This window comes from Myodes glareolus, chromosome 10 (assembly GCF_982192425.1).
Source record: "Myodes glareolus chromosome 10, mMyoGla1.1, whole genome shotgun sequence".
Lineage (NCBI taxonomy): Eukaryota > Metazoa > Chordata > Mammalia > Rodentia > Cricetidae > Myodes > Myodes glareolus.
In genome coordinates, this window is record NC_142035.1 from 34,564,776 (window position 1) to 34,587,090 (window position 22,315).

The following is a 22,315-nucleotide window of genomic DNA, read 5'->3' on the forward strand; positions in this document are numbered from 1 at the left end:
GTAGAACTCTCCGCTACCTCTCCGGCACCACGTCTGCCTGTGTGTTATGTACACAGTGACCATGGGAACCATGATGACAATGGACTAAACCTCTGAAACTGTAAGCCAGTCCCAATTAAAATGGTTTCCATTATAAAAGTTGCTGTAGTCATGGTGTCCCTTCACCGCAATAGAAACTCTAACTATGACACCACGCAAGCATGAGAGCGGCCCTGGGTTTGGATCCCTGGCACCCACATCCAATGAAATCTGGTATGGTGGCACATGTCCAGAGACAAGAGGATTCCTCATTCTTGATGGCCAGCTAGTGCTTGCTAAATTAGTGAGCTCCAAGTTCAGTGAGAGACCTTGTCTAAAAGTCTAAGGGTGGAAAGCATTAGAAGGAGACAGCTGTGTCAACATCTGGTGTCAGTCAGCACTTCTCCCAACAGGTATCCATCACACACATACTCATACACAAATGATAAGAAAAGTAGAAACACGAGAGACAACTTGGATCCTGGGTGTAGGTGGTGACTGTGTCGTTTATCTGGGGTAGAGCGGCCAGGCCCGGGTGTTTACAGGAAGTAGGAACACCACTTCTTCAGGCAGGTGGAGCTCTCGCGGGCTTCATGCTCCGTGGCCCCACAGCAACAAATGAGCCACCTCTGGAACTCTGCCTCGTTCTTGTGCATGAGAAGGAACTGTCCCAGCAGGATATAGGCCTGGGAAGAAGAACGTGTGGGAGAAAGATGAGGTTATCAGAATCCCACTCAGAAGTGCCTGCCCTCCCGCCACCATCGGTACTCGGTTGACAATCAAAGGTTGGGATGTGGGTCAGACGAGAGGGGTTGGTCGTCGGGTCAACTCCTGACAAACCCTGGGGAAAGGTGAGGTCAAGTTAATTACATGTGTCTCTTAGACCTGGTCTAGGGGCTGCCGTCCTGCAGTGACCACTAGGCCTTGTCCTCAAACTTGAAAAAATCCTCTAGGATTTTGTAAAAGAGAAGTTTCTAACTCAGTATCTAAAACTAGGGCGGGGTTCGAGACTCCCAACTTCTAATAGGCTCTCCCAGATGAGTTGGGTCAAAGACTGTTTCGGGGGGGGGGGGGGATAATGGGTAGGTGACAAACATGCTTCTGAGCTACTTTTAGGCCTGTCATTTAATCTTTTCTTCAGTGGTGGTGGTGGTGTGTGTATGTGTGCACTGGGGACTAAATCCAGTGTCTTGTGTGTGCTAGGCAAGTACTCTACCAATGAGCTACATCTGTTCAAGTAGGTTCCTTCTTCAAAACACATAAAAAGCCAAGCTAGAGTGTGTGACTCCCTAGCCCGCTGCTTTCTCAACAGCTGGACTATAGGGTACCTCAACCTCAACACTACTGGTATGCTGGATGATTCTGCGTCACGGGGACTGTCCTGTGCACGGCAGGACATTTAACAGCCTCTATACTATCCCCTGGGTGCCAGTAGCCCCTCCCCAGTTTCCAAGAGAGAGCAATCATAAGGATTTCCGGATATTGCTGAGAAATCTTCCTCACTTGAGAACTGCAGATGTGGCTGGCAGGTGAAAGACCAGGTAGCATCCAGTTGACTTTGCAAACTACCTGTGTGATCTTAGTAACTCGGTGGAAAGATTCCCAGGGCTGGAGGCGCAGGGCTGCCCTGCCCACGAGGTAGTCAAATGGGAAGACACAAATGCCGGGGAGAGCCATCCCCATAGGAACAGCACCTACGGCATAAATCATGCTTAACCTTGAACCACTTTCTCAAGCCTCAAACTGGAGATGTATCACTGGCCTCTTTCTCTCTTTGAATGAGCTTTTCCGCCTCGCAGACTGAGCAACAAGCTCCCAATTTCCCTGTCTTTCCAGCCTGTGGACAACCAAGGTAGAGGCTCTAATTGTGTGAAAATAAATAATAAACAAATCTCCTCTAATAATTATATATAGTCTCCTGGCCCTGTTTCTCTGGAAACTCCCGATAATATAATTCCCGAGAATGTCTGTGGATGAAAAAAGCCACATGAGCAAAGTATAATGGCACAGATGTACAAAAATGTCACCGCAGAAGCCGTTACTTTCTATGCTAACTCGAAAACTTAATTTAGAAAAAATTAAAGGGGAAATGGCTCAGTGGGTAAGAACATTTTCTCTGCAAGCACGAGGACCTGAGTTCAAGTCCTGAGTACCCCCATAAAAAGCAGGCTAAGGTCATGCATGTACCCCTAACCCTAGCATTGTGAGGTCAGAGATTGCTGGGGCTTGCTGGCCAACTGCCTAGCTACAGACTCAGTGAAAACCCTGTCTTAGGAAAGTTAGAGAATGGTGGAACAGAGCAGCTGACATCCTACTCCAGCCTGCATGCACACCCATGTGTATGTAACACACACACACACACACACACACACACACACACACCAGAACCAAAAGGAAAAATGTCATACACATGTAAGGCTTATACATTAAGTCCACCCTGCTTCCTGGTTCTATAGCAATTTCACCATCAGGAATTTTCTGCCTACTTTCCCCCCACATCTTCACATCTCCGCCAGGCTGTTATTAGCAAGGAACAGGGGAGTAGAGCCACAGATGGAGATAATCACTATACGGTGGAGACTAGATTTCAGGTCACAGTATGTCTCCATCACTGGGGCCTGGCTCGAGGGCTCTCTAGCCTAGAATGAAGAAGAGTCAGCTTCCATCCACACCTCCAAGTTCTGGGCCCTTCCCAGGAAAACCTACTGTTGGCTGTGTGTTGACTTTTCATTACATAAAACAAAGCATATTTCATAATAATCAAAGGGGACGTGTGTGTGCTGTGTGTGTGTGCTGTGTGTGTGTGTGCTGTGTATGTGTGCTGTGTGTGTATGAAATCAAAGAAAAGCTGAAGCCTAGTCACAAAAGGTGCTTGAGCATTGTAGTTCGTCGGCTTTACTTTATTATTTGTAGTGAGCTGGATTAAACCCAGGGCTTTGCACACACTAGATGAACAATCTACCACTGAGCTCCCCCGCCCAGGGTTTAATTTTAGATACTGGCCAGTTGTTGAAAAGAGAAAGGAGCTCTGGACTTGCAGTGATTTTTAAGGCACAGCTTTATTTTAAAAATAGAAAACCAAAACCCAGCGTCTTAGCATGATCTCCTTTTTTTTTTTTAGTGGTATCCTCCAGTTTTCACTGGTGGATTTTGCTGAGGTGGGTTTAAGCCAGTATTTTGAAGCATTGGCGTTCACTAAGCGTTCACTGAGGCCCGTGCTGCAGTTGTTGTTGGCGTGCCTAGGTGAGTACTACAGGGTGCACTTAGAGCTCACACGGGGAGAAACATCCGTGAGATTTGTCATGACATGCTGTAGGGCTCAGGAGCTCAGCTCAGTAGCAGAGTTCTTCCCTAGAAAGCACAAGGCCCTTGATTTGGTCCTCAGCGCCGGGAGGAAGAATGACAAATAGCTAGAGATACTTCCGAGCTCTTTGGCAAGCCACCCTCTTAAACCAATCCGTTTGATCCTCATGGGTGCCCTGCCCACCCATTCTTGAGATGGTGTCCCAAATAAGGAACTCCTGAGAGGCTGAGACTCCCTCCTTTGCCCACCCTGCTCTTCCAAATCCCAGCCATCTGTAGTCTAGTCTGGAGGCAAAGACATCCTCTGCCTGTTTCTGAGGCTGGCCTGGCCTCAGCTGGTGTGGTAATCAGAGCCTTTGCAGCGTGCAGGGCTCAGCAGCCAGGAAGCTCAGGAATGCGTGGCAGGCAGGGCCCAGGCAAGCTTTCCAGGAACGGGGCAGGCAGAAGGGTCTCTGAGCCAAGTTGCAATCTGAGCCTCCCTCCTTGTGGGCTTTCCCTGGAGTTCCACGCTGGCATCTTCCAGAGAGCACAGAGATGGACTGCCTTGCTTTATCCTTGAGAACTTAATATTGCTCCTGGGTGAAAGGGGAGCCCATGGCTCTTGTTGTGGCCCCTGTTCAATGCCTTCCTGGTTTTCCCACTACCTCCAGAAAATGAACCCCTAACCAGAAGCCCCGAGGTAAGGACAGTGGTACAGAAACACAGACACCCCAGGCAGGACTTTCTACCTCTATCACCCTGGCCAGGGGCCATGCCACAGCCTGGGGGTAGCAGATGGTAACTCAAGGGCAGACTTGCTCTCCACTCCAAGTTCACACAGGGAAGCTCTGCCAGGGTCTTCCCCCAAGCCGCGTGACCTGGTCTCTTATGACTGGTATCCTTGTTAAACTGCAGCTATTTGGATCTGCACAGAGGCTAATCCGTGGAGTTGCCTGAGATCCTGCCCAAAGAACATCCATAGACCCCTTTTAATGCTATGCTATCTTAATACATTTATACTTGATCTTAGCCCAGACTGGGAAGGGCTAAGTCTTAATACATTTAAACAAAAGGTCTCAGCTTGTCGCTCTGCCCTGGGCCCTGCACACTAGGTAGCTGGCCCTGATCAGCACTCATTGAAATGTTGAACCTTCATCATGGTACCTGGCCTTGTCAGACTGAGATGAACTGTTGTGAATTCTCTTATGATCGGGCTCCTAGCACATTCTCTTGCCCTCGATCAACAGTTCCCAAGCCCCAGTAAACAGTGTGCCTCCCATTGTTGCAAGACACTGTTGTGACTGTATGACCTTTCTGGTTTCCTTTCAACAAGCATGCACGCTTTGGTCTTCAGTCGACAAGTCCAGGAGCGACTTTGCAAACCCGCTGTTTCTCAGTCACTCCAGGCTTAAAGTACTGAGCCTTTGGTGTGAGTGCTCAATCCATAGCAGGTTCGGCCCTTCTACCTCTTCTCTATGCTCCCAAGACATGCTCATATTGTTACATTATTTATTTTAAAAATTCAACTTTCACTGGCTCCCCTGTATTTTATTTCACCACGCTATACAGAGTAACGTCCAAAGTTAAATGCCTGGTCCCTTGCAAGGTTCATATGTCAGATAGTAGGGCCCAGTGTCAGCAGAGGACAGGAGAAATTGGGTTTCTCAGCAGTTTAGCATTAAAACCTGGAGACATGAAGAAGGCAGCAACTGGCAGTCCTGGGCATCCTGGTGCTGAGTTCAGCCTTCTGGCCTCTCTTCAACAAAGTGACTTTGGGATGAGATTGGCCATTTGAAGGAGCCCAGGTTGGAAGCGGGTGGGTTCACAGATGCTCATGCTCACAGTCTATGTGTGGGGGACAGTGGGTAAGGAGACATAGCTCCAGCCTGGCTGTGACAGGTCTGACACCATGTGTGTGATGGATTTTCCACTCACAGTGTCCCTTTCTACCTAGCAGCTCTCTTGCCACTTTTAAATCTCGATCAGTATTGTTTAGGAGAAATAGTAAATGAGCCAGCCACATAAGTAATTTTAATCTTCTAGAGGCCACAGAAGGACTGAGAGAGAAAAAAATAGATGAAATGCATTCTGATAATATACTTTGTTTCTTCCATATTTTCAAAAATATTATTTCAGTATGTAATCAATAAAAATGTTATGAGATGTTTCACATTCCTTCTTGGGAGAAGACCTTAGCATCAAAGAGCATGTTTGATGTTTTTAACTCATCTCCATGCAGACAAGGTCTTAGCAGACATAGGACCAGTAGCTACCATTGCATTTAGGTCCTCAGGCCCCAGTGAATAGCAGGTGCTGAGTAACCAGAAAGACCTGCCACATTTTTGGGGCTCTAAGCCCCCTGAAGAGGTTCAGGTGAGTCAATAGTTAATACTTTCTTTAAAAAGGAAAAAAAACTTGTGTGAGAAAGAAAGGAGGAAGAAGGGGGGAGAGACAGAGCAAGAAAGAGCAAGCAAGTGTGGAGGGCGTATGCGTGGGCACCTATGTGCTATAGCACACATGTGTAGAGGTCAAAGGACAACCTCAGGTGTCAATCATTGCCCTCCAGTTCGAGAGAGAGTCTTGTTTGCCACTGTGTAAGACAGGAGACTCCTGTTTCTGCTTCCCAACTTGCTGTCTGTATGTATTATAGACAAATGCCAGCATACTAGGCTTTGCTTGAGTCCAGGGGATCATACACAGGCATGGCAAATAATTTTACCTCTTCAGCCATTTCCCCAGCCCGTGTTTTCTTTTTGAAGTCAGGCTTCACTGTGTTGCACAGGCTGGTCTTGAATTTATAGGCTGAAATAACTCTCTTGTCTCAATCTCCCGGCTTACTGAGACTACAAGCACACAGTCCTGCACCCTATGAATCAATAGTTTTAAAAATCATGGTTTAACCATGAGGGGTAGACCAGTAGTCTGTCTCCTGTAGTCAAGGCTCTGAGAGATAGAGACACACATCCCCCTTCTTCATGCTAGCCGTCTGCTAAAGAGATGGAAGCTCAGCACAGGGGCAGGGGAGAAGGCACTAGGACTGGTGAGAGTGAGGGAAGGTATCTGCTCAATTCAGGCCACACCCCTAGAGAGATGGTAGGTGTGTGAGGACATCCTTGCTGTCTTATTAATGACTTCTCGCTCTCTGCATCCAGCAGCCTGGTAGCTTTGGAAAGAGCTGGTGGCCAAGCAAAGAGCCCAGGCAAGCAGGTATGAGCTGAGAGAGTCCTCTGGGAAAATGCCGAGAATGTTTTGCGAACAAGTGGGGCCCCTGAGGCAACGTTTGTTTAGGGCAAAGATGAGAACTCAGCCTGGGGAGAGCAGGGGAGGAAAATGATGGCCTTACAACAACAGAGGCTGGTAAAGACAGAGGATGGGAGGAGGCCCTGAAAGACCTCCCTGTACACAGGTCCCCTGTGGGCAGAAAATGAATACCCCCACAGGCTGCATCTTCATTCACTAGCCCTGAGATCCCTGCCTTATAGAATCTGCTTATCCTGGATGCTGGCATTCTGCAGATGTGGGCATTCTGCCCACAGCCCCATTGGTATCATGATGCATTTGTTCGTCTTGTAGGTGACACACCTGTGCATCCTCCTGGGTACTCTTATGGGCCCAGTCAGGGTTTGATGGGTCTCAGGAGCTGATGTGAAATAGAACTACCAAATCTTCTTTTTTTTTTTCCATAACTGCCAAATCTTAGTCTAAGCCCTTCCTGCTGGGTATAAGTGCATGAATCTTCTTGTATTGTTTTCGATGGTACAATGAGTAGGGCCATTCTCCTTCCCACTGGGGACCTCAGAGAGCCAACTGCCAACGCCTCTGCTCTGCATTTTATTTGGCCTGATTTTATCACTTTATTTGTGGTGTGTTATATCTTAATGTGGTGTCAGATAAGAAACCCAGGTCCTCTCAGGTGCTGGGCAAGCACTGCCGCCAGGCCACATCTGTCAGGCCTCCGTTTGCACTGACCTTCCAAGGTAAAGAAACTCAAAACCAGCACCTCTCAGTGTCAGGAGTCAGTAGCTCTGGGAATGCTCAGGGCCCTGACCGGAACGCTGGACACTGTGCTGGTCAGCCGGCCGTGAGCACTGAGCGTGCGCTTGTCTGTGGACCAAGATGTCCATAAGTCCTCCCTGTAGTCCTGTGTGCGCGGACCAGAGTCAAACTGAAAAACGTCGATTTATTCCCTCGCTCCCTCATTCCACCATTCCACATCCGTCTCTGTACTTCTAATCCTTACTTCAAACAGAGGTGAGCCGGAGAGGGCAAAACTACAGGGCCACAAAACAAAGCAGAAGTTGGCAGGGAAGAGGATGTTGAGTTTCAAGGCACAGGAAATGGCTGGGGAGTTGAGGCCACGCTTTGTCGAGGCTACCTGGCCACGCCTTTGTAGAAGCGCGCAGACCTGCTGTGTGGAGAGGCGCATGTCTGTAATGTCCAGGAGAATGAGATAGAAGAGCCGCAAGTCTGAAGCTAGCCTAGGCTACACAAGGACTTTTAGGCCAGCCTGAATCCCACAGCAAGACCCTATCTCAAAAGAATGAAACAAACCAAAGTCATAGAACTGTGTGACAAAAAGATAAGATCACTGTACACAACCATACCTCAATAGAGTATTTTTAAAATAGTGAGCATAGCTGGGTGGCGGCGGCGCATACCTTTAACCCCAGCACTCAGGAGGCAGAGGCAGGTGGATCTCTGTGAGTCTGAGGCCAGCCTGGTCTACAAGAGTTAGTTCCAGGACAGGCTCCAAAGCTACAGAGAATCCCTGTCTCAAAAAAAAAAAAAAAAAAAGAAAAGAAAAGAAAACAAAAAAACCCCAAAAAACAGTGAGCATAAAGGAACAACAAAGAAAAATTCACAATTATAGATACGTAGATAACAGTACAATGGGCATCTTTGGGGATGGGGTTCACTCTGGCTGGAAGGTCTTGGAGGCCACCTGGGAGTTGGCAAGTGTCCAATCCCTGGACCTAGGTGGTAGGCACATGAGCATATCTGTCTATGTGCAAATGTACTGGGCACACTTCCTACTGTGTGTCCTATACACAGTAGAGGAATGTGCTGCTTAAGCTTCACTGTCAGCATGTCTGGATTTAGAAATCCCCTATAAGACACTCCTCCAAGCTTGTCTACGAAGCTGTTTGAAGAGAGAATTAACTGAATGCAGGGCAACCCACCCTGAATGTGAATTGCAGCATCCTATGGATGGAGGCCCAGGCAGAGTAGAAGAGGGCAAAGGAGAAAGCAGATGAGCCTTGGCATTCTCCTTCCCCTGCTTCCTGGCGATGTCAGGCACCATGCCTTCCCCATTATAATGATTGCATGACTTTGAACTCAGCCCAAATAAACTTTCCTTTGTGTTAGGTATTTGGCCACAACCGGGAGAAAAATGAGTAATGCAAAAAAAAAAAAAAAAAAAAAAAAAAAAAAAAGACTGATCATTTCTTTAAAGAAAAAAGAGACTTAATTAAAAAGTTCTCCCCTAGTCAGACTTGCCTCCTTCACTTAGCTGCTGGAGAATGGTCCTCCCCGTCTATCAGGGAAGAAAGCATCAAGTCCCCTCAGCCATGCAGCTCCGCTCTGATAGGTACCACAAAGTGGATCTCCACTTAGCTAAGTAAGGGGATGAGTTCACAACATGTAATAACAGACACAGTGTAGCATGTTAGTCAGAAGCCATGGGCCCAGGTGCTAGGATTTGGGCACAAAACAAATATAAAGTCACATATACACAGACAACAGTTCCTGGACTCTAAATGTTCTTGTTATATTAGTGCAAGGTAACTTGGTCATTAACGGCCTTGTCCTTGGAAGGGAACATCATGGGGCCCTGATTAGTTCTTAAGAGAGCAATTTGTATAAAAAGGGCATGAATAGGACCTTGGGAATATAGCTTGCAGCAGAGGACATTCTTAGCAAATGTCCTTCAAGGGTCCTTTTACACCCTCTGGCTTCCGAGTTCACCCTGCGATCTCCTCACACCAGCTTCTGCCTATGATACCATCCTGTCATGCTGTAATGTGGCTGGGAGGGTCCTCACTAGAGGCCAGACACATAATGTCACCCAATAGTGGATTTTTAATCTACAAAACTTTTAGCTAAGCAGATATTCTTTCTTTATAAAGTCCCCAGAGTCAAGTATTTGGTTTCAGAAATGGAAAGTAAGTAATCCATCCTAATCCCATTGTCCATCACTGAGGCCATTCTTGGGCTCGGGATGAATCTTGGAATAACTCTTATCTCCTTTTCCAGGTGGAGCTCCCACGCTACTGGCTCTCAACATACCATCGGCATGCTGGTGCCCTTAGAAAGGCAAGCAGAAAGCCACGGGCCCTTTTCTGGAGGAGGAGAGCACACTCAAACCATCGGTCCTGACAGTTCTGTCCCGGACTTCAGTAGAACGCCCCCGCTCTATCAAGTTCTGAGTGTTTGAATACTGAGCTGATCCCATCAGCCTTTGATGCTCCACCAGAGACAATTCTAGTTGCCATCAGCCACAAGCCTGGGAGGCTCCTGAGCACAGGAGGTCAGTGGCGGTGAAGTCCTTGACACCCTGCCAAGGGTCAGCTTTTTTTCTCTGATGGCCACTCGCTGGGACATGTGGCAGGGGCTACCATCTGGCTAGAGAAAGGCAAGTCTAAGAAGAGTTCGAGAAGGGAACACAACGCACCTTGTCGAAACCTTTGGTGACCAAATTGATGGCCAGTTCATAGCTGATTCCATCCACCCAGGCCACATCCTTCTCCCCAATGGGTTCAGAGAGGAAGGTTTTCAGCCTGGGAGACATGTGCTCCATCTCCTGCAACAGATGGGTGAAGGAGAAAGTGTTAGGTGATGTCCGATTGCTCCTACTACAGTGGACACTGGGGCGGTCTCTCCATCCAAGGGATGGAGAGCTACAGATGGCAGACTGAAGTCTGTCATTCGGCATCTACTGGGGGACTTTCAAACGCCAGGTGTGCTGTCCTGTGCTGGAGGCCTTAACGCTTCCACTCCTACCTGGATGCAGGAGAAGTGTGCTGATGGCTGTGGATGAGTTAGACTGGTCCAGCCCCATGGCAACAGAAGATGAGCTAAGTGCTAAGAATTCCAACTTTTTCACTCAACACACTTAAAGAAACGATTGTCACACTGGTCAGGTGACTCTGGGTAAAGGCACTGGCCACCAGCCTTACAACCTGAGCTTAATCCTCGAAACCCGGATGTGGTGGTTCAGTTTTAAGTGTCAACTTGCCACAATTTGGAGTCACCCGCGAAGAGAGCCTGAATGAGGCATTGGCTAGATCAGGTTAGCCTATGGGCGTGTGTGTCTGAAGGGTTTGTACTGCTGATCGATGTAGGAGGACCTGGCCCACTGGGGGCAGCACTGTTTCCTAGGCAACGGTTGCTGGACTATATAAAACAGAAGAAAGCTAGCCGAGCGGGCAGGTAGCCGGAGTGCATTCTTTTTTTCTCTGCACTGCTCTTGACTGTGGACTAAGTGTGCCCCGCTGCTGGACTCCTGCCTGGACAGCCCCTCAAGGAGGGGAGGCTGGAGCTGTGAGCTGGGATCAACCCTTCCCCCTGGTGCTCCTGCTTGTCCTCGTATCTGTCACAGCAACAGAAATGAAGCCGCCGCCTTCCGACCTCCACTGCAAACCATGGCACGGACCCACCGCCACCAGAATAATAAGCAGAAAGTTTTCAAAGAAAATGCCATCCAGAAACACATTTTTAAAAACAAAACAAAACAAAACAAAACAAAACAAAAAAAACCTGCTTGCTTTGCCTAACTAACCTCTCCTTTCTCTTAGCCACCTGATATTTTTTGGTCATACTTATATTTTAGCTTTTATCCAACTCTGTGATGGTTGGCAGATAAGTCCAGGGTGAGGTTGAATGTGGTAAACCGAGGCAATGCCCCACTTCTTTATCAAGACTGCTGGCAGCAGCCTATATCCTGAACCTCTTCTGTGAGGTGTTCATACCGGGGCTGGGAGTGGTACTCAGAAGGAAGACACTTGTCTAATGGTCATAAAGCCCTAGGAGAGATCTCCAGAAGCTAAAACAAACAAGTGAAACTGCCCAACAGCAAACAAACAAACAAACAAAAAACTCCTCACGCTCCGAACTCTGTCACACTTCGAAATGTCCCCCACCAGCTCATATTTTGAATCCTTGGTCCCCAACTTGGGGTACTATTTTGAGGGCTGTGGAGCCTTTAGGAGGAAGGGCTTTGGCTGCAGAAACTAGGTCTCAAAGGTTGGGGCCTTTGCAGGTCCTACCCACCACGATTCTAGCCTGTATTCTCTGCTTTCCAGTTGGCTACAGCGTGAAGAATCCAGGCCACCTGCTCCCCCCAGCAGGAGCTATTCCCATTGTACCTTTCCTGCCTCGGTGGACTGGAAAGTTTCAGAAACTGTCTGTCAGAGATTTTGTCATGCTCGTTCAAAGGAAAAAAGATATATTCCCCTGGCTTCCTTCTCACCCAGCTCTATTCGACCCAAGCCCCTAGCCAACTAAATGGGGTCACCAGTGTTCAGGTCGTTGTCTTACATGCCAATCTTCTCTGGAAACACCCCCAGACACCAGTTCTGGAAACCTTTTAATTCAAATTAGCACAAACAGTCCAGCACCTTGCCTAGTATTCCCAAGGCCCTGGGTCAAATCCTCATAACTGGAGAATTTGGGGAATATTCATTGTCTCATAGCCTTAGCTCTATGAGCATAGGGTCTTCATCCAGCATAGGCACTTTCCTTGCTGCACTGGTCTGAACCTCTCTTCTCAACTGATCCCACCTTTGAGGCTTGTTCATGGCAGCATCCTTTTCTTGATGTCAATCTCTGTTTCCGTTTGTTGTGATTTGAGGGACAAAAAAAATCCAGTTTAAAATGGCTCACGCAAGTTTTAATTAGTACACAATATCAAAAAGTCCATAAGCGGTCAGTTATGTTCTGGTCAACACAGCTCTCTTGACTTAGCCTCCATTTGTTCATCAGCTCAATGCTTAGCTTAAACTCTTCTCAGGAACAAGCTCATTGCACAAAGGCCCGCCTTGGCTTCTGCAAATGGCACTCCCTCCTCCCTCCAAGGCCTTAACAAACATTGTCTCTACTCCACCCTGTCATCCATAAGGCCCTACAGCAGACATTCTGGCCTGAAATGCATGTACTTCCTCTAGAATGGCACAGCTCATGAGCTGCCTGGGTGGGGGTAGCCAATCAAAAACTGGGTTGTTTACCATGTTGCTAGGAATAATTACTCAGCATCAGAATAGGGCAAGAGATAATCTCCCGCATAAGCCCTCAGTAGGTCATGAGGACTCAAGAGCTGTTGTTACCTCCTCATGGCCTTCTCTCCCCACCACAGCCTGGTGCTGTGGTGGCACATGGTAGACACTTGACAACATAAATGTGTGATCAGATGCAGTCTCTCCATTCCCATCTCCCCCCTCCTGACCTTTCTGAGAAGCAGTTCTCTCGAAAAACTTCTTGTCCTCTGGTTCATTTTGGAGCACCTTGAGTTGGAACTAAACTCTTTGAGAAAGGATGGATCCAGAGGCTCTGATTTTTAGAGGGCTCTGTAAGTCAGGAGATCCTAGGAAGGAGAGAAGACGGTAGAGGCTGTGGAGGGTCCCCTGACACGGCAACTCAGATTGTCAGATGCGTGAACTCTAACCACCATATGGAGAAGTTCAAGCCCTCTTTTATTTAAGTGTTGTTTCCTAATACAAAAGACCACGTAGGGCCAGCACCAGCGGATGAACTCCCCAGGACTCTTGGATCTACAAGGTAACGGTTGGAATTTGTGGTCTTCTGGGGCCCAGGCCAGGTTCAGGGTTTCTGATTGAGGAATAGCTGGGAAGTCCCGTGAGCCATGCTAACTTTGCTGAGGGAAAATTCCACCTACTATCCATCTTAGCCATCTGTGTTAAGATAAACCTCACCTACTAGACCTCAGAACAAATGGAAACTACCACAATGTTATCAGGGCGCCAACCCCATCAAAGACCCGAACAATTGCTGTGTTTGTTTTTCCCACAGCTGAGCCCACTCAGCTCCTTGAAATACCTCCAAACACCTCCAAGGGAGAAGGCAAGAGTGGCTCTCCTTTCAGGGCCCACAGCAATCAAAGGTCTCCGTGTTATTTAAGTCAACTGCAGTGGATCTCACTCTGGGTCAATTGGCTTCACCGTCTTGGTTGTCAAGACGGGAGGCCAGTGGGTAGGGGGTGCTACCAGCATCCAATAGATGAGTTCACAGACACTAGAAACCTTGCTCAGGACAGTCCCCACAATCTAGAATTATCTGGAGAGTAGTGGAAACACAGGTAGATGAACTGATGATGGTGAGGGGAAGGCTTGGGTAGACTTTGTGGGCAGGATAGCTTTGAGGGGTATTAGGAGAAAGCAGAGGAGACACCAGTGGCTAGGGGGTTCTTTCAGAGTCTTTAGGTTACCCCAGCCAATGCTCATACAGGCACTTTTCCTTTATAAAAAATGAACCTGACCTTTAGGGGAGAAGAAAGGGAAAGAAAGGAGGCGGGGAAGGAGGGAGGAAAGAAGGGGGAAAGAGAGAGAGCTCTCAGGTTCAGGTGCTATTCTATAGACCCCCATACACATTTTCTAAGTGGGTAAAGATGCAGATAGAGGACCGTTACTGGTTTAGACAAATACTTGATTCTCATATTACATGGTGTAAAAGAATCCAAAGGAAAGTCAACTGGGTGGGACCATGCTAAAAGGGCACAGTGTTCTGCTACGAACTATCTTCTAGAAACTGTTAAGGACTTGAGACGCTGTAGGAAAGGCAATTTAGCTGTCTTTCTGAAGCTCTCTTGATCTAGGAGAATAGTTCTAAGACATTTGGGAGAATGTGATTAAAATATATTACATACATGTTTGAAAATGTCATAATGAAACATTGCCTTTCTCGTATTTAAAAAACACATTTACTTTAAAAAAGAAATTACTTGGCCTTAAATGTCAATAGTAGTGAAGTTAGAGACCCTGGGCTATAAATAATAGAAAATATGGATTCAAACACTCAGACAGTAGATCTACTTCCAATCTCACATAACCAGAAAAACTTCTGATGACATAGATCTGGGATTTTGTCAGTTAGTGTCTCAATAGTCTCCTCAGGACCAGCTTATCTGTCCTCCAGGTTCTAAGATGCTGACACAATTTTCTCTAATCCCTTCTGCTCAAAGGAAGGTGACTCCATTTCTCTCTAGGTGTTCCTAAAGGGACATCACCTTCCCTTAGTTTCAGGCCTAGAATCAGACAACACAGTCACCCACCCCATGTCACTGGTCTGGAGGGAGATGATCATGGGGTGGTGAGCTCATCCTCCCTGAAACTCAGTCAATGGCAACTTCCTGACAAATGCCAGCATCCTCTAATAGTCCAGTCCAGACAGGCTTCTTTCAAAGTCTGTGTTGGGGCTACCTGGATCCCTGTTAAAGATGCCGTAGGCCTGGGATGGACTTTTGAGTCTGTGCTTACAACAGGCTCCATGGAGCGACCAGGATTGCTGGACCACAGGTCATACACTGAGCAAATTACCACATGATATTATGTATTCCTTTTGTGTTACTTATTACATAAAACTTGCTGTCTTGGCCTGGTGTGATGGCTCAAAGGGGGTAAAGGCAGTTAGCACCACGCCTGATGACCTGAGTTTCTTCTACATGGTAGGAGGAAAGAACTGACTTTCACACATTATCCTCTGGCCTCCACATGTTTTTGTGACATGTACGCCCCAGTCCTAATAAATGTAATAAAAAGTGTTTTTAAATTTATCATTTAACTCTCTTTAACATGAACTACATGTGTAGTTCAGAGATGCTGAGTGTTTTCACATTGATATGCAACCCATCTCTGGGCCTCTTCATTTTACCAACGAAGCCTCCATATCCATGAACAATGATTTTCTCGTTCTCTCTTGCCTACACCCTGGCTCTCAATTCTTTATTTTATGTTCCCATGGATAGGCTAATCTAGACACCTTATATACACGGAATCGCACAGCATCCTTTTGTGAAATTTTACTTAGTATAATGTCCTCAGGGCTTACTTAATACTGTGGCTTATACTAGAATGGCCATTTTTTTTGTGCCAACTATTTAAGATAATAAGGAAATGCAAGTTAGCAAATAGTCACCTACTACCATTGAACTTGTAGTCTTGTTAGGTATGTTTTCAAGGTCAAACACAGATATTTTTAGATAGGTCATCTTCAAACACTTCAGAGATCTACAGAATATGGCATTTAAGATGTTTTAATAACATAGATTCTTTTTTTTTTTTGTATGACTATGAGACATGAAGTAGATGGAGGCACCAATCTACGTCAGAGAAGATACTGGGCACTGAAGACATTCCACATGGACTTCACTTTCTTTGTGGCAAAGGTTAGCCACTGGGCAAGAAAGTGCTCTTGCCCTTGCCTCGACTACTGACACTATGCTGGACAAATTGGAAAAGCAGTACACAAAAGGAAGGACTGTCAAACTTTGCCAAGACATGGAGGATAGTCCTTCAGAATATCCTGCCTCATAGAAAAGTCTGTCAGCTATGCTAGGCCTATAGGCTGAAAACGGATGCCCCAAAATTGCAGAGGAACCTTGGGTGACTGTTCAGACAGTTAGTTATTTTTGTCATTTCTTACATTTCCTAGAGTCACTTGCTTGCACTTCCTGCATACTCAGGTAATATTATTTCCTTCTTGGGTCTCTGATGGAGTTAAAGATTTTATAGTTATAGTTTTCCTTGTTACCAGATTCAGAAAAGAAATACACTAAAGAAATGTCAAGTGTATAAGATTGAGAGACATAAAAAGATAATTTTGGGAATGAAAGTTAGAATAGAAAGTGAATTAGGTACAAACTTTTGGACTTACCAAGATAGGATAGATATGGAAGTATTTTCTCTGAATTTGTCAGTTGTTAATGGACTAGGCATCACTGATGTATTTATTGCCTGTATATATTGTATATAGTTATTGTACTTATTGTATAGAGTTTTTTTTATAGTAGTTATAACCTTTTTTAAATTTTTTAGGCAAAAAACGGAAAATGTGGTGATACCTTGTTTGTACAAATAAAGCTTGTCTGAAGATCAGAGGGCAGAGCTAGCCACTAGCTAACCATAGAGGTCTGGAAGTCTGTACAGATAGACAGGAAGTGATATGGCTGGGCAGAGAGAGGAAGGTGGGAGGAGACAAGAGCTCAGTCTCTTTTTGACTGGGAAGTTGAGTAGGTAAGGTGGCTGTGGTTTGCTCCTTCATCTCTCTGATTGCTCAGCATTTTTCCCTATATCTGACTCTGGGATTTTATTATTAAGACCTATTTGGACTTGTGCTATAGTTCTTTGGGGTACAGATCCAGATATGTTGTATTACATGGTGATCCTATTTAATATTTTTTTGTTAGCAATCATTGTAATTTTGCATTTGGCTGCACATTATCCTCATGTGAAGATTTTTTACCTATTACAGGTATTCTCTCTGTGTCTGTCTTCTAAACCATAATGGACTACTTGGGAGAACACACTGGCAAGGAATGACTGTAGCATAAGGGGGCCAGCTTGTTGGGGTTTCCGTCCTGTCCAGTACCCCACAACCAGCAAATCCCAAAGAGAAATTACACACAGGACTCCATAAGGTTATAAACTGATTGGCCCATTAGGTCAGGCTTCTTGTTAACTCTTATAACATATATTACCCCATTATCCTTATCTATGTTAGCCACATGGGCTCAGTACCTTTCTCAGTGTGACAGCTTACATGTTGCCTCTTTGGTGGTCTGCACAGGAATGGCAGAGGAACCTCCCTGCTTCCCAGAATTCTCCTGTTCTCATTGCATCACCTCTACTTCCTGTCTGGTTTTCCCGCCTATACTGCCTGCCTGGCCAATCAGTGTTTTATTAAAATATGATTGACAGAATACAGACAATTCTCCCGCATTATTTCCTCTTTTTTTTTTAAAAAAAAAAAAACAAAGGAAAATACCCATAGTCCATTTGTTGGGAATGTGGGCGTAGTATTTTAGGCTACTTTCTGCTGGTTGGGGGCGCTGATAATCTTATGGGGACCTAAAGAAAATTTAGAGTTATAATCAAGTCCTGACTGGAGCATCCTGTGGGTCTTGATCATCTCAGGCAGCAGTCTTGAATCTGTTCTGGATGTAGAATTCAGATATCCAGGCCATCTGTTTCTACCGGAAATTTCTCAGGAGGTCTCCCTTGATCAAAGATGATTTTTTTTAACTCTGAATAAATCTAGAGCCTCTCATTTTTTGTGGAAACAAAAGCAAAATCTCTTCTCCAAAGTAACATACCTTTTGACTTCAATTTTGAAGCCAAGGTATTTTTAAAATATCTATCTTGGATTAGTTCAGTAGTATTTATAAACAACAGTCCTTTAGCAGCTGTTGCTCCTTCCTCAGCATTTAAACAATTTAAAGAGAGCATAATAACATATAGTATCAAGATTCTTTGTGTATTTTTTATCTTTGTGTGGCTTTAATTTAACCTCTATTTTTTTTATTTTTACTTTTAACTTTTTGAGACAGGTTCTCTGTATATCTTTGTCCTGGAATAACTCTATAGACCAGGCTGTCCTTGAACTCAGAGATCCCATTGTCTCAGCCTCCCTAGCACTGGGATTAAAGGTGTATGCTACCACACCTTGAACTCACAGAGATCTGTCTCTGCCTCCCAGGCATTGGGATTAAAGGCGTGTACTACCACATCTTGAAGTCACAGAGGTCAATCTCTACCTCTGTCCCTTGAAGTTACAGAGGTCAATATGCCTCTGCCTCCCAGGCATTGGGATTAAAGGTGTGTACCATCAATTCTGGTTTGAGAGCCTCAGCAAGTCACCCTCTTAAATAAAGAATAAAAGAGTCAAAGGTTCCTTCCCCAGGTTTCAATTTATTTATCTTGGGATTTGGCTGGGTCTCCAAATCTTTCAAAGACCCCTTAGTGGAAGCCAGACATGGTGGCATCCACCTTTGGTCCCAGCACACAGGAGGCAGAACCAGGTAAGACATCTTTGAGTATGGTCTACATAGAAAGTTCCAGAAAAGCCAGGGCAACATAGTGAGATCCTGTTTCAAGCAATCACCGCCCTCCTCAAACAACCAAACAAACAGCACCACCACCCACCACCACCTCCCTTATAGTATGTCTGAGCTTTGAGAACCGCTACTTCCTTATTTTTCTCAGAAAGTTCTGGGCTGCTCTGCTAGAATGATGGGCTCCAGCTGGGTAGGATTTTTTGTTGGGACTGGTATGTCTGTGTCATCGTATGGTAAGCTCAGCCCAGCATCGAGGCAGTGTTACCTCCCAGCTACCAGGCACACTGGATCCTTGCTAGCCACCGTAAGAAGACAATGATCCCCTCTATAACTTTGAACTCAAGAGAACTTTAGAGCAGGTAGGCCTTGGAAATCACTTGCTCTCTCCCTCCCTCCCTCCCTCCTCCTCTTCTTTTTCTCCCTTTCCCTCCCCCTCACTCTTTTGAAATTCAAAACTATTTCTTTATTTCATAGGAAAATTTATCTTGAATGTATTTATGTAGTGCAATCAAAGCGGAATTACTCTAGGACCTTGGGAATGAGGCGAGATCACTGAGAACCAGGAGCATCTCCCTGGCTGCCAATACTCCTCACATCCATCTCTGATCTAGTCTCAATCATTCCACCTATTGGGAAACCAAGGCTCAGAGCTGAGTTCATGTGCCAGAGACAACGAACCTGTTCAGCAGCCCGACTTTCTGTCTACCAATGGAGTATCCCACCACCACCACGTTGGGGACAGGCAGTAGTCCCTGGACCGGTCCAGCTGGGCACGAGATTGAGTCCTCAGCCACCAGATAGCATCAGAGCGGTTGCAAACGTCTCGTCGTAATCCTGCCTGGAAAGCCCTTCCTTGTGCAGGCATCCTCTCAGGGACTGCGTTCTGAACCACAAAGGACTGCTTGGGGAGGGCACACTGACAAGGAATGACCTCAATCAATTCTGGCTTGAGATACTCAGCAAGTCACCTGCTTAAATAAAGAAAGAAGGAGGCAGAGGAATCTAATCACAATTCCCAAAGGAACTACCTCCCTTCGCAAGTGCCACACTATTTAAAGGTCATTTTCAAAGGCTACATAATAGGTCTGAAAGAAGAGACCATCATAAGGATACCCCCAGATAAAAGGGGTGAGAAGGATTGCAGAAATGCCATGAAAATGCTTACATAGGATTTGGGGTGCAAGCTCCAGTTGGGGCTTTCTAGCAGGTGAGTCCACCCCTTGGCCCGTAGGGCCACATGTACCAAGGACAGTGTGGCTGAGTACCAAACTGCAAACTCACTTAAAGCATTACAAGCTCTTCTTTTGCATTTTTTTTTTTTTGCCAGTGGGGGAAGAGTGAGAGAATTGTGTGTTTTTTGAGCATGAACTTTGTAAATGACAACATGCCTCACAAGGTCAAAAAGTTGGACCTGATGTAATAGGAATTCAAAATGGAACATCTCCCAGCAATTGAAAGTGAAGCTTATAGTCTCTGAGAGTTGGATCGGATGACACCCATTAGAACACAATTGTCTTCTTAAAATGTGAATTCAAAAAAAAAAAGTATTCCAAAGTACTTTATATAGCCTATGATTTTAAGTGCATATAAGTAAATTATGAAACCAAGCAGTTTATATGAAACCATGTTGCCCATGTCCCTAAAAGTTTTATAGATCCAAAAGGCTAAAAAATCATCCTCGGGAAGGACTTACTTTCCCAAAGAGTGAGAGATGATCTGACTTTCATGTTCGTAGTTAGTCCCCAGTGGGATTGCCTGGTCAGGGGACTCAGATAATAAAACCGAAGCTTCCCATTTGGCTTTGTGAGAGGGCAGGAGAAGGAGTCAGAAGAAACACTATGGGGGTGTGGGTCCTGGAAGCGTTAGGAGAGCCACCGGTAGTTCATTGGTGGTGGCGGAGTGCTTGACCAGTATGCTCGTGGTCCTGAGCTCAATTCCCCCGTAGTGACCAAAAAAGCAAAGAATGTTACTCTAAGTATTTTGTCTTATTAAATGCTGTGGAGGGCTGGAGAGTTGGCTCAGTGGTTAAGAGTGTTTGTCGGTCTTGCAGAGGACCTGGGTTCATTTTCTAGCACCCACATGATGGCTGACCACATTCTGTAACTCTAATCCTGGGAGATCTGCTGAACTTTTCTGACCCCCCACAAGCACTATGCGTGAATGCGGCACACATATATACAAGCAAAACACTTGTACACATAAAATAAATATGTCTAAACATGTTTTAATACTGTGCTACCAACAGTTCATCAAGATGAGATGGGAGGGTACACAATACTGCCCTCCCAAAGGAGCCACAGACCAATCAATGGCTGGTGGGGGAGGGGGAGTCGTAGTCCTCAGTGGTGTAGCCACTAGTACGCCACCCTGACTGAAGTAAACAATTCCCCCACCATGGTCATACAAGCAAGGCTAATAAAATGTGACGTGTGGGAGGCACTGTCGGGGGAACAGAGGAGTAGTGATCGGAGATTGTGGGGAAGAACGAGGGATTTGGTGGGCTGGAATAGAGCAGTGGGGACAAGAAAAGCTAATGGGGGAAGAGGATGAGAATACTTTGTGTATATGCATGAAACTGGAAGGGAATAATGCAAAAATACTACACAGAGTATTTCTTATGGAATTTCATGTTAAGGAAAGAGTGTACATTTCTAAATAGGTGTGTCCCACTTTTATGACAAAAAGAATTTTGCAAGTGCTCTTTTTCAATTTGCAAGTGTTTCCTTTTTCATGTAGGCCACTAGGGATCTGAGATAAATCTGATGACTGGCTAATGAAGGTAGCCAAGGCTAGCACTCCCAGCCCAGGCTAGCACTCCCAGTCCAGGCCAGCATCCCTCACCCTAGTGTTCTAGTTGCTTTCTTTTTTTTTCAATGACTTCATTTCCCATACTCCTTTTCTTTTTAATTTAAAACTTAGAATCCACGTATTCAGAGCACACATAGTGGTCTCTCCTTCCTTGCTTTTCCTCCCCCTACTTCTGTCTCTGGAGACAGGACCTTCCTTGCTAAGTAGCCTGGGCTGACATCAGACTCTCCATCTTCCTGCCTTACTTAGTCTCTGAGTGCTGGGGTCACAACCATGCATCACCATGCCCAGCTACATCTTGTGGGTCTCAAAGATTCAGGGCCTGAGAGATCAGGCCTATCCATCCCAGCTACTTTGAAGACTGAAGTGGGGGGGGGATAGCAAATTCAAGACCCACCAAACAACTTAGTAAGGTTTTTATCTCAAAATGAAAAGGTGCTGGGAATGTAGTTAAGTGATAGAGTCCTTGCCTAGCTCACAGGAGGCCCTGAGTTTACTCTCCAGAGAAGAGAAGGGAGGGAAGGAGGGAGGGAGAGAGTCAAACCTCGAAGACGTGAAGAATAGGAAACACTCCTAAAGCAAGCACATTAGACATCCAGTGTCCAACCTATACGCACTGAGCAGTGAAGGGCTTATAGACCCCAAGAAGAAAAACAGGAATGAGAGCCCCAGATTATCCCTTCCATTGGTTTGCAGTGGGCTGATGCAGTGACCTGGAATGGGTGGGCACACTCTCACACACACCGCACTGGAGTTTGAGGAAATGCTGTCTGTCAGTCACTGCCGCTTCCTGGAGCCCAAGTCCCTGATCTCCACTCTTCAATCTAAGGCGTCTTCCTACAAGTAGCCAGTCTCTCATGGAGAAGGAATGTAAAGAAAAGTGACGTTTTCATTTCCTTTTGTGGCTGGGATAAAAATACTCTCACCTAGAGTCATTTTGGGGAGGAAAGGGCTCATTTGGCTACGACTCCCAGGTCACAGTGCATCACTGAAGAAAGTCAGGGCAGAAACTTAAGAACTCGAAGAAGAAACCAGAAGGAAGCTGCTTTCTGGTTGCTTGCTATTAGCTTTCTTAGGCAGCCCAGGATCATCTTGCCCTCACACAGCAGGCTGAGACCTTTTAGTCAATTAAAAGCAAGTCAA

At 45.9% G+C, this 22,315-nt stretch overlaps 1 protein-coding gene across 2 annotated transcripts in view; it reads right to left on the reverse strand.

The window, feature by feature from the left end:
• Positions 1-499: 499 nt before the first annotated feature.
• Banf2 (BANF family member 2) overlaps positions 500-22,315 on the reverse strand; it is a 40,592-nt gene continuing 18,776 nt past the window's right edge. Inside the window, exons 2-4 of one of the 2 annotated variants that reach the window (XM_048455482.3) lie at positions 12,743-12,880; positions 9,974-10,102; positions 500-704 (exon numbers count right to left, since the gene is read on the reverse strand). In XM_048455482.3, coding sequence (XP_048311439.1) covers positions 558-704; positions 9,974-10,102; positions 12,743-12,790 — 324 coding nt within the window. In that variant the 5' untranslated portion in view covers positions 12,791-12,880 and the 3' untranslated portion in view covers positions 500-557. The remainder of the gene's footprint in view (positions 705-9,973; positions 10,103-12,742; positions 12,881-22,315) is intronic. The other variant, XM_048455483.3, reaches the window with a different exon arrangement.